The sequence below is a fragment of the Haliaeetus albicilla genome, chromosome 7, assembly GCF_947461875.1.
Source record: "Haliaeetus albicilla chromosome 7, bHalAlb1.1, whole genome shotgun sequence".
Classification (NCBI taxonomy): domain Eukaryota; kingdom Metazoa; phylum Chordata; class Aves; order Accipitriformes; family Accipitridae; genus Haliaeetus; species Haliaeetus albicilla.
Genome location: NC_091489.1, coordinates 12,291,290 through 12,307,538, shown reverse-complemented (window position 1 = coordinate 12,307,538; position 16,249 = coordinate 12,291,290). Strand labels below are relative to the sequence as shown.

The window sequence follows — 16,249 nt, the reverse complement described above, 5'->3', positions numbered from 1 at the left end:
ACTGTACAATCAGAGGGAATGGGAAATTCAAGTAAAAAAAAGTTTGGAAAAAATCAATAATAAAGCATTTCTGTTCTTTGGCATGAGTACTTTGGGGACACGAGGGATCATGCCATGTCTTTCAACTTGATATTCTTCAAAGAAGGTACATCCAGCTCCTAATATTTTATCTTTCATTTATCACTAGTCTCTGGGTTTTGTGACAACAGATCTTAGGAACAGTGAATCAGATATTCAGTGATGTAACTTCATACAGTTTACATTGGAGTGAATTGAAATATGCTAATTTAAACTTGCTGAGGATCTGGCACAGCAGCTGACTGAATTTCAGTCAGCTTAAAGCATAAAACTGCTGCATCCCAAAGATTTGCCAAATCTATATCAAAGGTTATTATAGCAGATGTCTTCTGAATAGCAATCGCACAGTTTAAAATGGAGACAAAGTTATTCACACTCAGTATACTGCAATACAAAATTCTACAAATTAGCAGTTACCTAGTGAGTTAGGGATATCAAAGTTTCTCTTTCAGTGTTTCCTTTTTTAATCACTAATTGACTAAAAAAATACATATAGCTGTATATTGTTATTCTAAGTTTTAAAGCTCTGGAAATAAAGCTCTCCCATAATGAATCTCCCAGAGATATCCAGGTAATTTTGTTGATTAAAAGATTTAATATGTGAAATAAAAAAGATTGTTCTGCAAGTTAAAAACAATATTTTCTTCTGCGATCTGTACAAAAGCAGTCCTACTTATATACTGCAGCTTTTAATAGGGATAGCATTTTTCAGCCGAGATTTAAAGTGAGGCAAAAGTAAAGTTCAAGTATAAGTCAATTAGCTGCTCATAACTTCTTACATTTCATGTCTGAATCAGATTGCCCTCAGATTAAGTCACATTCATGTCTTCTTCCAACCATACCAGTTTTATCAATGTCTGTCTCTCGTATTTTCTTACTTGCCCTTGCCTCTCCCTGACTGCATGTCCTACTGTGACAGACCAGCTTTCTACAGTCACATGGCTCTTTCTTACACTCTTGGACTACGGGAGAAAATCAAAGTGATGTTCCGAACTACTTTTATGCTTCCAGCACATAAACGTCTATTAATTTGTAACTAACTAAATCTATATTTGTACAGCTAGAGAGACTGAAGTCATGCAACCAATAATTATTATATATTGTAAGATGCTACCTACAGCTCCGTTTTACCCTGCTGCTTTTGTAATGGTTTTCGTAAGTTACAATTCTTAAAAAGGCTTTTAAAGGTGAAGTACTAATGAAGTACTAATTAAAGTATTGCTTATAAAATGTATACAAAAATACAGAATAGCTAAATAGATGTTCTACTGCAAAGAATTCTCCTTCATTACAGAATTGCCTTATTTTAAAATCATAAATACCCAATAACTATCTCTACACATGTACACTTTCTATACACACAATAGATACAGAACAGTTTAAAACAACCGAGTTTCAAATCTGAAATATAAAAATGGTGTAAGAGTATACTCTGAAGAGGAAATATATAAATAGGCACTCCAAAAATTACATAGAAAATTATTTCCCTTTTACTTCAAAATTTACCAAACTAGATTTTGTTTTCTTTGTTCCTGAAGATACCTCATGAATACTATCCTTAGCAGTGTCTCTTTGGTCTTCAAACACATTTTATAACCCTACAGGCAGTCGCTATACCTCAACCAAATACCACAAATGTTACCCCCAAGTATATTTATCAGTTTGTCCCAGAAAAGGACAGTAGAAATTTTAAAATAATTAGGTCACCTTTACTACAGGATTGTGCAGAGGTGGACTTTGTTGCTGGTTTTCCTTTATGCAGCACTATGGATGAATACATTTTTATAGGTTCTTTTAAATTATTTTCTATATTGTAATCATTGGATGTAACAGATATGGAAGAAGCACACATTCTTTCCTTGGGATATAAAAAAAATGTAGAGGGGAGAACTGTAGTAAACATTTACAAGTTGAAAATGCATCTTCCCCAAAATATAATTGGTTTATTGAGTTGGATCCAGACTTTGAGTGTAACTTCATTGAAAGCATCTGTATGTTGCCTAGACTGCTTTTCCCCTCCATTTTCTTAAAGTCAAAAAGAGAAATGCTATCAGAAGCTCTTATGAGCAGTGTTTACTGCAATAAGTACGAAATTGAAGAGATACTGGTGCTGCCACATTGGGTTCTCTTTAGAGTGTTGAGCAAATAAAATAACTTCAGTGGAGCTCTGTTTGTTTGTTTGAATATTTAAGTCTCTATTTCTCTATGTTGTGAATTATTTCCCCATACAAATTATCTTGCATGAAATAGTGTAGTGTCCAGAAACTCTTTGAAAATATACTTTTTCCTCTGTTCAACATACAAGATTTAAATATTCAAAGAAGCATTTTGTTAACAGTTTATCTAAAAGCAGACTTTGGTAGCACATGCACATACCAATTTAAAAACAAAAACTGAAACAAGAAAAAAAAAAAAAGCAAAACCCCTGAGTAGTTACAACTGGCCAAAGTCATCCTAGTAATATGTTTTACTGAACTTGGGTAAGATTCATCTTACCTATCTTGGAAAATTACAGTGGAGACTTCTACCTAGTAACTAGCATTTCCTTGGCTAGCTTGGGCAACCTGTAGTCAGCGTGCTGCATCTAGTGAAGCTGTGTGGAGGAATGTCACTCTCTCACAGAGTCACTTGGGAAGCCTGAGGGTCTAATACTTGGCTGAGGATTCCCTTAGAAGGCAAAACTTCTGAAATTTAAGAGCAGGCAAACTCAGCATTGAAGCCTTAACTCTTTCTAGATCTAGCTTGATGTCTTTCAATTAAGAACCAAATGAGAATGCCATTTTAAGGCATGTGTTTATAAAGTTGACATTTTTCAAGCAGCTGCGTGCCTAGGTACATCCTTCACTGTAGCTGAAATACACTAATTGTAACATTAATCCATGAAGTAACATTTATTTATAAAGACCCCTGACTATCTTCTTAAGATTCTCCCATCAAATCGATTATAAAGAGAAAACCCAAAATATTTTATAGTGTTAGCAATAGGACTTTTAGAATCTGAGGAATAAATCATAAAAAAAATAAGGTTAAACCAAAAAGTATTAGGAAAGATGTCCCACCCAGTACACATCAATATAACTATAAAGTGGAAAGGGTAGGGAAGCTACTTAAATAGTGGGGAAAAAAAAGCTTACTGAAAAGTCTTTAAAAAACTATATTTAAGGATTGAGTATTTTCTATTTTGTCTTTCACTGTCCTTTGGAATACAAAACTAGGTCAAGTTAAAAAAAATTAGGAAAATTATTACCTGAGAATAATCTTCTGCATTTGAGTGTCTCCCACTTTGATTCATATCCACATTACTGTCACTTACATTTTCGTCATTTTCAGTAACAGAAGCGAGACAGGATACGGAATGAAATCCTTTTCTGATAGTAGACTGTGGAAAGTGGCTAAATAATAAAAGAAAACTCAAACACATTAATCCATACATTTACTTTCAAATGACATTCTTCATAACTAACATTCTTAACAGAATTTTGTCAAAATAATTTGTGCCTCCTTTATTTTGACAGCTTAATAGGGCAGCACAAAATCTATATATGCATATATTCCTTACCACTACTGGCCTGGCACTGCATACATATCTATGCTCAAAAGACCTGAACTGTTGCCCTCCTAACTAACCCTCAAAAAACAAAACCCAAGTCAGCTGAGGAAAACCATATGATAATGACAGAAGTGAATAAATTTCTATGGCCCCCAGACAAGAAAAAATATTTATAAAGTGCATTACTTAAATGGAGGTAGGGCAAAAAAACCGTTTTGTGTCAAATAGTTTTTGTCTTTTCCCTCAAAATGGGTCTCCATAGATACCAGACAGCTAAAACACACGATAACCAAGGAAACCTGTGCAAGACCTATTCTGGTTGTAGTAAAAGAGAGCTCTGCTGCTGACTTCAGTGGAGGCAGAAGTAAAAACTGATGGACATATAAACAACTCTTTGGTTGTTACCTGAACTAGGAGAACAAGATCAAAACAATGTTGCACATGTGCCAATTAGACATAAATCTGTAATTGTGTTATTGCAGCGATAAAGAACAGAGAAATATGCAAGCATGTGTTATCTAGCCTGCTTCTTAAGGACCGAGATAATGAAATATCAAGATCTTTAGTAGTAACACAGTCACAATCTTGCCTTTGAGTGTTTCAAAATATTTTATAAGAATAAAAGCAAGAGATTAAAAACAGTTTCGGTCCCAATTGTGTATCTAAGTCCCTTATCTTATTTAGGCAGCTATATTACTTTAATGAAATACTAATACTTGCTATATATTTTTGGTTACTACCTGTAAATTAAATCAGAAGAGATTAAATTAGCTGATTGTCATGGAAACTTAGCACATTAAATAAACTGTCCTTGACAAAATGGGGTAAGTTGACCATGAAGCAATCTATTAAATATGAAAAAAACAATATAAACTATGCAAATACTGCAACTTCTAAGTATTATTCTCTCATTCTTTTAATAACCTATTAATAAATATTGCTTAAAGCATTTTTATGTATTTCTACTCCTACTATTTGAAAACAAACAATAAGTAATTTAATGTATTTTTAAGCAATAAAATGCAATTGTATCAGCAAAACAATGATATTCCCAGAATATTCCAAGATCACTTCTTCCATGGACAAATGCTGGTGTTCAAAAAAAAAAAAAACCCAACAAAAAAAACCCCAAACATCTAACTGGATTATTATCAAATGATCCAGTCATTATGATCAAAATGCAGAACCTGCCAAATATGTAATTTATTCAGTTTATTTAGAGATGCACCTAACAAAAGGTGTACACACCTTAAAAAAAATATACACACGTCCAACAATTTACAAATTGTTGTTGGACTCAGTCTCAAGAAAAGATATATCCTGCAAATAACGTAAACCTTTTGGTGCTCACTTGGTATGTGATACATTCCATGCTTCCTCTGTCAGGAGTTCGGTCAGAATAAAAGAGAGGAGATTAATAATTCTAGCAGTTGTCTACTGAATGTTCACATGAAAAGCTGAAGCTTGACAGAAATGTGTTATGCAGTGGGTCATAGGAAAAAAACCCAAGGCCCTGATACACTTAATGGTAATCCTTCTTTTCTTGTCAGTGAGCAAGTATTATGCTGAATATTGAATATTGACTAGAAGTCATGTATACATCAATTTCTGAAAATTCTCCTCTAAGATACCCTGTATAAAGACCCTGGTTTTCAAGGGTTTATAGGACTTACAAACAGTCTTTAACATAAGGTGTTTATACAAAGTTGTGTTTTGAGCATGAGCTTCTTCACCTGCACGCTTGGGCTCCTTGTTGTAACAACTATAATGAACAGAGAACAGCCTGTTTTATTTATAAACAGTAACGTTAATTGTTCCATGCCAAACACGTGATGCCCATGAAAGTACTGACTGGTCAGTCAATGACTTTTCCTTGTTATGCACAAGAATTGAAAAAGACCAGCAGTTTGAGGAAAAATTTGAAAGACATCAAAGAATACTCCTCTTTCTGGTGGAAGTGATCTATTAAATATTCTACATCTTTGGGCCCACTGAGTAGAGAAACTGGCAAAGTAGTTTTGCCTGTCAGAGCTCCCTGCCGTTCAACAAGTAGGGACCCAGCCCTCAGCTGTGTGCCTGTCCACCTCCTCCTGGCAGGTTTTCCCACCAGCGTGTAGATTAGCAGATTGTAGGGAGCAGCATAGAAAGTTTAGAGCACCCCAGCTTGCATCTCCAACAGGTGTGTGCCGGTAGAAGAACCTGCACTCCCAAAAGAGGTGTGCTTGTAACCCTCAGTGCCAGGAGGGCGCATGTAATTGCATGTGTATGCCTCTGTGTGCGTGATGAGAAATTCTTGGGCTTAGTTAACAGAAAGGTGCTCAGAAGTTTGTAGGTGTTCACTAACATTTTGTAAGCATCTAGTATAGTGGTTTGTCTGTGGTATTGCTGATATTGATCCTAAACACACAGTTCACTGCCAATTAATTATGTGACATCAATAAATCAATAGAGTGCTCTGATCCTGGTGTGCTTTAAATTACATGAATGGAGCAGTTTTTCCCTGTGACACAAGTAAACATAAGCCACTGCAGTTTCACAGTGAAATGGACTAACAATACAATGCTAATGCTGAAACTACATTGAGTACTTACATGTCTGTGGGTATTGTGATAAGATTCAATTTGTAATTAAAAAATAGGCTAGCAATCTCAACATGTTCTTCAGGTTTCTTTACCACTGGCTCTGGAAAAAAAGCAACTTCTTAAATACATATTCACAAGAAATATTTAATACTATAATTTTCACAAATAATCTTCATAGGGAATTCATCACCCCTAAATAATTCTCCAAGTATCATCGCATACACTGGAATAGAAGAAAACAACCAGGAGCGGTTTTAGGTGACAAATCATGAAAAAAATAAGTGCTTAACACTCTGATCCTCAGCCTGCAAGGTACTAAAACTGTGCTTAACCTATATGTAAGGTTATCCAAGGTAGTTCAGAACAACAGCACATTCTGCCTTTGCTAATTTCCTCTGTTTCTTATCCCAGTATATTTTGCTAGCATGCCTGTAATGCTTTCATATTCAAGCTGTCTCGTATCATGCATTTAACTCTATTATGCAGTATAGACAAACCCTAGAACAAGTTTACCTCTAAAACTATGAGTTGTTGCAGCAGGACTAGTCACATACTCTAAATATTTAAAAGGTGTTCAGAAGCTTTTGTCACTCTGCATCAGAGAGCTTCTGCATTGCATTGATAACACTCCCTCTCCATTTTCTCCAGTAGAGTACAGTGCTTTTTTAGAGATAAATTAAGACACTTCTCAAAGCATTTAAGAAATAATAGAGCTAAGGGGAAGTAATACAAAATTGGAAAAAAAAAGAAAAAGTAATCCCTAGGGAAGTTCCCTTGAAATCAAGATAACAGATGATAAGTGTGGCCCTGAAAATTTTTATAATAATTAAAATGTAATTACAAATTTATTTTGGAGGTTTGAGTAGACAAACCTTGGGGTTCAGATGTCACAACAGTTTCCTTTTTCTGACGGAAAAGCTTCCAGTGAGGAACTGGTGGTGGTTGTGGCGGTGCTACCAGAGGACAGGACCTGGTTCTAGTGATCAGGACAGGATGGCTATACATGTGGGAAAGCCCATATTGCCTCAGCTTCTCTGAAGAATCAGCCTATGAAACATGGAAAAATAATCTGACTGGGGTCAGATCTCCTTTCTCATCACATCTCTCTCACAAAAAAGAACAGCATGCACACAAAAGCATCTGACGGCTTTGATAACAAATGAAACAAAAATAGTTCAACTGACAAGGCTATCCAAGAACATTCTAATTAGAATTTTATATTCAGCAGAAAACATATAATTGAATACTTAGAAGTGTTTACATATATTTTTTCTTTTCATAATAGATTCATCACTTCTTTCAACATATTTATGCAACCATATTCTTTTAGGTGCTACAGAAAACATACAAGTGAAGCAGAATGGAGATGTAAGAAAACAAGAGTAACAACTTTTTTTTTAAATAAACATTTTTAAAAATACTTCTTCTGAGGGAAAAAGTCCTTACTTCATGCTGAATTTATAAAGTGGCAGCATTCTAAGAGCAACTTGTGAAATCTCCATAATGTAATATCCCTCTGAACCAATACATCATTAAAGTTAAGCTTTTTATCTGCTGGCTAATTTAGAAAACACATTAAAGGCACTGTAGTTGACCCATATACCAAAGCCCTCAGCAATAGACTTAAGAGCAATTTTAGATGTGGACATTGAGTGGTGCTCTTCCCATTAAAATAATAATGGTCCAGTACTTAACATTTTTCACTGCTGAAAGTTCTGTTACAAAATTTCAACATACTTTTTATTTTAAAAATACACCTTCTTTTACTTGCTAAGAAAATCACCCATCACTTATTTCTTTAACACGCTCATCAGCAAGTCTCTGATTACTCCTGCTTATTGTCAAATGTTCCTGAGGTTCTGTAATTATAAACTTCGCAGAGAAGAATGTAGTTTTGGTTGTCAGTTATTTGAAGGGAGAGGATCAAATTAAAACCAGTAAGGTACACAAGGAATATATCAGCCTCATTTGATCTCTGAATTTATAACGAGATATTACAGGAATGCTGACTGGGTACACACATATTCAAGCAACTTAAAAATGCAAGTTAAAGCATCCAAGATTAGAATAAAGATTTTGAAGACGACCAGTCAGGTGCCATAAAGCAGAACTTGTCAGCTGCTGAGTAGGAGACACACTTGAATGACTCAATTATTGATTTTTTTTCATTTTATTTGAGTGAACTTAAGACAATTAAATTCAAACCACATCAACCCAAGGACATACACACTAGAAAGCAAAGCTAAAAGGGATACTGCAAAAATTCTGGAGGGAAATTCTGGCACAACTGCAGTCAATAACAAAATTTCCTCCAAATTTAGGGAGCAACTCCTATCCCAATGAATCCACTCTTCCAAACTTGAATTATTTCTATCAGTGTAGTACATCTCAGCCCTCAAAGAAAGCTTGAAAATGGGCTTTTTTAACCCACAAGAAACCCACTACACTTCTATACTTAATTTCTGTCAACTTCCATTTTTCTATCAGTCTTTACTAAAATATTGGTTTAGACATACAGATTCATCTGCCTCATCCTATTTCGTCTGCCATGCCTCTTTTTCAGTAATCTCTATACCCTAACAGACTGAAGGCAAGTTTGAGACTCAAGGCGTTAGGTGGCAGGAAAGATATAACCCTATGTCACCATTTCCAGTTTGCTTTTTGATGACTAGTATTACTTATTACTAGCAAAGCGACAGTATTGTCTGAGACCTTAAATTAAAATAAAGTCACAGAGAACAAGCTAGTCTTCAAAACAGCATAAAATACACAGCACAATTTTAAAAAAGAAAATAGTGCAAGAATTAAGAGCAGTAAAGCATAACACCTGCAAACCATTTCTGGAAATGTCTTTATTCTGTGAAGCCTATCAGTTTCCTGAGAAGGCAGCTTAAATTTTAATGTTCTAATCATGATAAATATGATTTAAATGTACAAAAAATTAAATCTAATTAATAATCAACTCAAGAAAGCCTGCTCTGGCATTATAAATAGCTTTCTGTAGAGTGTGAGTGATTAAGCGGAAATTTAAGCATTGTTTTTACCCCAGCTGCATGAAGTGCTTCACTCTCTCCAGCTGCTTTCATCAGTTACAACACTAATGATAGAAATGGATATAAACATGCTATTTCTTATAGAACAACATATCAGAAAATGTATATCAGAGAATTCATTAATTGTAGTCTGAAAAAACAGTAAAATTCATGTTTTTCAAGTAGCCCATCAACAATTAGTCTTTCCATTCAGAAGTATCTCATCATGATGCATTTTCTAGTCCACATCTAGTCTCTCCCAGGAGACTTCAGCTCCTGGGATCCAGAGGAAAGTGGAGTAAAACTGAAAAAATGAGCAGGCTGTGACAGGAAAATGCATGTTCAGAATACAGAAGTACCAAAATATAAATTTCACTGATAGTCATTACCTGGTGACTGTTTCACTATTCTAATATTTGTTACAAGATAGTTGCTACAAAATGAAACTCCCTGATAATAAAATATGTAATGCTTTCCTGTCCTGAGAGCATAGAATCTTACCATCTGCCCTAATGAAAAAATATCCTCTTCAAACAAGTGTAGTGGTATACAGCCAGCATATACGGCCATTTCTGGCTGGGTTGGCACAGAAGATTCTACAGAGAAAACATCAACATGCTTTAGAACAGGGTAAACAGTAAATAAATGTTGTTATACCTCACCCTAAATTATTCTGCTTTCTCTGCCTTATTTTTATTATTCTTTACTTTCTTTGACTCTGTTACTTCATTCAAAACAAGAGTTCCTTGTAAAGTACTGAGAAGAGAAGCCATGAACGGAAAAAACACATTGTTTTAATCCTTACCTATTTAGACCATCAACAACTTTTGCATATTTTACACAAATGAATAACAGAAACTACAACTTAGAAATGCAACAGATCAGAGGTAGCTCTCACCATTGTTTTGTTTTTCTTCAAATTTTAAAAATACTAGATACTAGCATAAAGAACACAATATGCATCATCTGGGTAGATGAAGTAAAAACATACTGATAGGTCAGTACTAGCTAAAGGCTTCTCACCAGTGAAAGCCAAATTTGATCTTGCCAGAAAAAGGATCAAAAGCCAGAGCTCTGGCCACTCCTGCGAATGGATATGAAAATTGAAATAAGTAGTTTGAGAAACAGAGTGCTTGTAAACCAGGGTTACTGCTCTTACTTCTGTCCAGAAGATGGAAAAATGGGGGTAATGTTGGCTGCTTCAGAAAGTGTGAGGGAGTGACCCCATAGCTGTTATCCCACATGCCTTACGGAAGTTTGTTTTCCTGCAATTCTGCCATAGGCAAGGCACAAAAGCAGGGGCACTTTCATTTTGTTACCCCTAGAAATTTGTTGCACTAGGCAACCACACAATCATCTCATACCTGTATCTGTGAAAGAAGCCATTGTTAATTCCTGAATGATGAAGAGAAACCAAGGCTGTCTGGCTGACAGCCAGTTTTTCACTCAGGCTGAAGGGAGATTAAAAGTCTAAAAAAATATAATACTAGAAACATAGGTCTGTGGTTTGACCTAAAAGTCAGCTCAAAAAGAAGGATATCTATTTATCTCTATTTTTCCTTAGTCATCTAAGAAAGCATGTGAAGACAGGATTTCAGTACACAGGTTGTGACAACTGTTTTTCATCAGAAGGTTTTGCCCTTCAGCTCCACCTCAAATACAGGATAACTGCTTCCTGTGTTTAGTAAGTATTCAACTGAAAGTTACTGTAAGAATAGGTATTTGCTGTGAAATGGAATAAACCAATGCTGTCTGCATACAAAGAAAAAAGGGAAAGAAAAAGAAAAGGGAAAAGAAAGGAAAAGGAAAGATAGGCAAGTGGCCGAAAATACAATTTGTCAGACTTGAAGTCCCTTTATTTAGAAGGTAAGCAATGTTTTTTTCTTAAAGAAGTAAGATTTCTCTGCATCTTAAATATTCTTTCAGAAATTCAATTACTCAAATATAAGCTGATGGTAAGTCAGTTACTTTCCAGTGGATTCTTAATATTTCTCACTGCATGCTTGTTATTCCTGTGTTAACCACAGTTCTTGTATTAGCTGTGTGTTTCAACTTATTCAAAAGCAAGGCTATAATCTAGGTTTGATCTCAGTCCCAACTGATAGATCTGATCTGTTACAAATACAGCAGTAGTAGCTACGATGTCCTACCCATTATGGAACAGTATGTGCCACAAGGCACACCAAACTCATTGCTTGTGAGAAGTATTTCTCAAATAAAAGTATATAATCAAATACCAGGTGGAATGTAAAGCTGTCATACTCAGTCCAGGTGGGTTGTGAAATAAAATGTCTGCAGGGCAGACAATAAAGAGCAATGAACAAATTATTAGAGCATGCAGCTGATTGACCAGGCACGCCATATTCACTTTAATAATACTATTACAGTACTAGAAAGATTTTGTATATTATGCCAGTACCTTTTAAAATTAATATAGAATTTGACCCTTTATCACTGTACAAAAAATGAGGAGGATGTATGCAAATTATTTGCCACCAAGTGTATTGTTGATTAGTGTGAATTCAGCACCTCGGTAAACTAGTTAAATCTGATAGCCTTGATAAAATTGTATTATTAGATGAAAAATGTTGTAACATATGGTAAAACAAACCAGTCAGATTCAGCAGAGCCTATTATTTATAACCATCAGTGTGGATTTAAGAATTCTGCCGCGCTTTGTTAAAAATTTCTGAATCCTTGTAGCTGCTTATGTTTCACATTTGTGGCTTTGCAACTTCATTTATAGAGAGTGAGTACTACACAACTTGAACAAATGTTCAGTCCCTGGGAGAAGGGAAAGTATCATTTGAATTGATCCTTGTAATATATATATTTCCAGCCACTTAAAAGGAAAGGCCAGGAATGAAAATTGTTGCTTTTAATAGTTCTTAACTTTTTATTTTTTTAAAAAATCATAGGTTTTGAAGACTCACAAAGAATTTTCCCCCTGTATCTTAATGTTTCTTTTAAATATTTATTTGTCAAACGAGAGCTGATGCTGAGTTTTAACTTTCCAAAACACTTCAGTTGGCTTTCAATATCCTTCTTATCAGGTGTGCAGCTCCTATGTTAACCTCTGCTGTTGTGTTAGGCATGGATTAGCTTTGCCTATTGGAGGGTATATTTTTAGTCTTCAGAAAAACAACCTACGTGCTTTTCAGAATTGACATAAATATTGCAGAATGATAATATGCATTTGAAAATACAGAACACAAAATATTAAGCTCTGGTCCCTACTTAAAAGTCAAAACTCTTTTGAATAGGCAAAAGGAAAATGAAAAAACTTCAGTTACGTGTTATGTAGCTCATTGACTCTGATGGTTAACATTACAGATCTACTTGTATGGTTTCAGAAATTTTTAAACATAGTAATAGTCTCTCAACACTGCTGTGACACAGAAAATATTATTATCTTTAATTACAAAACTGGTACCAAGGCACAATGAGAGTTAGCAAAACTAAAAGTCTGGTATGTACAATAAACTCCCAGATTCCTGGCTAGTGCCCCCTCCAGTGGAATAGTATTCCCTTTCCAGCAGTTGAGAAATTATTAGGAAAATCATTAGTCTAGAAACATAAATGGAAAATGCAGCCATAGCTCTTTATAGGAACAAGAGGCCTAAGTAGCTCATATCATATCATCATAAAAACTCTTTATGGAATGAATGGACTCCCTAGGTAAGAAAGGAGAAATGGTTAGTAGAAGAAAAGGCTGCTGAGTGGAAAAGTGCAGATTGTGTGCTAAAACGGGCCAGTAGGAACATACAAATTGTCTACAAAGCTTCCTGAGGACTGGCTGGCTGATAAGCCACAGGAGCAGAGAGCTGGTTGCTCTCAGGAAGAGCCCTGATTGATCAGGTGAAGGGCTCGTTATTCTGCTGGATCCACATAATAGGATGAATAGAGAAACAGGTTCAATGCTGCAAGGATCCTGAAATTCATACTGTATTTGGGGGATGCAGCAGGCATTGGTCTGAGTGTTCAAGTGATTCAGAAGTGTATTTGTACATTTGTATTGGGTCTGGCTGGGATGGAGCTAACTTCTTTCAGACGAGCCTGTTCGGTGCTGTGTTTTAGGTATGTGACCAAAACAGTGTTGATAATGTGCCGATGTGTCAGCTATTGCTGAGCAGAGCTCACATAGCATTAAATCCTTCTGTTTCTCACTATGCTGCCCCAGTGAGTGTGCTGGGGGTGGGCAAGAGGCTCAGTCCTTCTCATTCTCTCCCCCATCCCACTGGTGGGGATTGAGCGAGTGACTGGGCAGGGGATTAGCTGCCAGACAGCATCAACCTACCACAACGTTATAATCCACACAAAATCAAAAAGCCTGTAAGAGAAGTTTCCAAATACTTAGAAGTAACCGGTATGTCAATGTGTATCAAACTAAACAAAGTAACGAATATACAGTGTAATGAATACTAAAGGTTTTGCCGTTTTAGAAATAAAATAGAAATGCTTCAAGACTAGTTAAATATCTCTTTAGAAATAATTCATATTTATCAGAGAAAGAAGAACAATTCCCTTAGAGTCCTCACACTCAATAGGCAGAGTGAAAACTTACAGTAGGGAAATAAGCACTTTTGTGGTGCTGGAAATTAAATACTTTTCAAGCCACTTACATTAAAAAAAAAGAAGAAAAAAGAAAAAAAAAAGCTATTGCATTAAGTAAAGCCACTGTTACAAAGCTCCTAAGAACAATTCAGAAACTTCTTACAACTACTGCCTCTGAAGTCTGACTTTGTATCTAGCCTTAGTTTCAGATGTTACTTCATGCACAACAATGGTTCTACTGTCCTGGGCCACTCTCTGCAGACCATATGTCTCATAAAGCCTGCAAGCTTTTTCTCTTGTGGCTACAATCTCACAACAAAATGCATTTTAATTCAGTATTATTTCAAATTGCAGTTCTCTCTTTTTTTTTTCCCCTTGTGGTCTAATAATCTTAAATTTGCTCCATATCTTACAGCCCCTGACTTTACAATCTTCACATTTACTTCTGTTCAAATTCTTATCAAGTTTATTAGTGAGATACCTACCTCTTACTCTTTTTCAAAACTCTTTTCTGGTTCAGACTTAGGATAAAATAGTTCTCTAACCATCATATTTGAGCCCTGAGCTAATACTCTTTCTAAATAACCTCTTCACAGGCCACTAACTGTCTTTCAGAAAACAGCATAAACTGTGCCTTAAATGGCAGAATAAAGATCAAAATGTCATGTTGATTTTCATATGGAAACACTGCCTGATGATTTTTAATACTCTTTCACTCATTTTGCACAATTTCTAGAATTCATCACTTGGATCCTTCTGCTTCACCTTTGCTTTCTTTTCCCCACAACATGCTTGAGTACTGGTCACGTTCCTTATATTCATGTGAAATGCCTCATTTCCTATTCCACAACTATTGCCACTGAAGCAAACTACGTTCCTGCAACACATTTTAAAATTTACTGCTGTTTAACTCCTTTAGTAGTAAACAAGGTAGGAATTCAAATTACTATATTTGCTGATGACAAACAGCAGTATTGGTTTGATATAAATTAAAATTATTTAAACCACCAATTTTAATCAGTATTTAAATCAAGAAGCAGGATTTACATAGTTCCGAAGAATCTGATTTACATCATTCTTGTTATACATTTTTACTTTGTAGTTATTTCCCCAAAGAAAGATGCTCTATTCTCACCTAATGATTTGCAGCTAGATAGTATTCCACCTAATAAATATGTTTCCTTCTGCTAGCCATATGGAAATGTTACATGTATGCAAATATAAGCAACAACAAAAGCAAATCAGCTTAATGTATATTTATGAAGATTTTCTATATTTTATGCTAGTAAGCACGACATTTCTTATTGACTGATTAGTTGACCAATTAGTATTTACTTGTGGTTTGTTTAAACTGTATTTTGTTTTGTTTTGGTTTGTTTCTTTTTTTTAAATATTAAATTTAAATGCACAAAGCAAGAATTTACTTAATATTTATGCTAACATGGAGGTATCAATACAAAAAATAAATCAATCAAGATATATTTCCAGGACAAAGGAAACAAATTTATTAAGCAATTAAATAATGGAGTGAATTCTAATGAATATTTCTGCCCACCCCGCCCCTCTCCCTACCCTTCAATTAAGAAGCATTCCTGCTCTTTCCAATTGCAATTTACTGAATAAAGTAGATATTGAACAAATAAGTTATTAGAGAGGAAGTTTTTTTTTAAAAAAAATTATTTTTAATACAGAAAGACAGTTTACACTAGAACAAATCTTGGTCCTACATGACTGGCCAACAACTTCTAAATATTCTGCATAGATTTACTTTACCTTTTGATATCAAACACAAATTACTGCACTACTATCCTTAATATAAGTTATAGGATTCTAATAGGCTGGAATTACTTCAGTCTGTAATATAGCCTGTAAAGAACTGCAATTTTTTAAAAATTAGTATATTTAACCTCCCCCCCAATTAAGTTCAAAAACAAATAAAAGCAAACCCCTTTGCTTTACATATATCTCCTCTTTGTATTTTTAGCTTCAAAAGAATAGGACTTACTTTCAGTTAAGGCCTGAAGAGAACGTTGGGCATCTGCCAACATCTGTGAAGACTGATGTCCTAACTTGTTTTTTTCTTTCTCTCCTTCTCTGCTTTTCTTCTTTCCATTTTCTCTCTGCTCTGCTTTTTCTATTAAGCAAAATAAAGACTAAATATTTTTCTTTTTCAGATACAAAATTTCAGTCATAAAGTCTCATACTGTGTAAATGCTTTAATGACATTTTAGATAAATTTAAAAAAAAAAATCAACCACAAACCATTCTAAGTCAGAAGAGTTGAGATACAATAAAGAACTATTGTCATTCAGTTTGAAAAAAATTAAAAATAATTCTGAAGATGTAAATGCAGATTTACTGAGAAGGGGCCAGGAAGGCTTCAGTCCCACCTTCCAGTTAGTCCACAACTCTCATGTCCCTACCATAGTGTTTGGAATTCCTGAATTCCTGGC

At 34.9% G+C, this 16,249-nt stretch overlaps 1 protein-coding gene across 1 annotated transcript in view; it reads right to left on the bottom strand.

The window, feature by feature from the left end:
• Positions 1-16,249, bottom strand: part of ADGB (androglobin) — a 123,184-nt gene that overhangs the window by 70,383 nt on the left and 36,552 nt on the right. The window contains exons 9-13 of the mRNA XM_069786950.1: positions 15,802-15,930; positions 9,744-9,838; positions 7,083-7,257; positions 6,220-6,310; positions 3,326-3,470 (exon numbers count right to left, since the gene is read on the bottom strand). Of these exons, the coding sequence (XP_069643051.1) occupies positions 3,326-3,470; positions 6,220-6,310; positions 7,083-7,257; positions 9,744-9,838; positions 15,802-15,930 (635 nt within the window). The remainder of the gene's footprint in view (positions 1-3,325; positions 3,471-6,219; positions 6,311-7,082; positions 7,258-9,743; positions 9,839-15,801; positions 15,931-16,249) is intronic.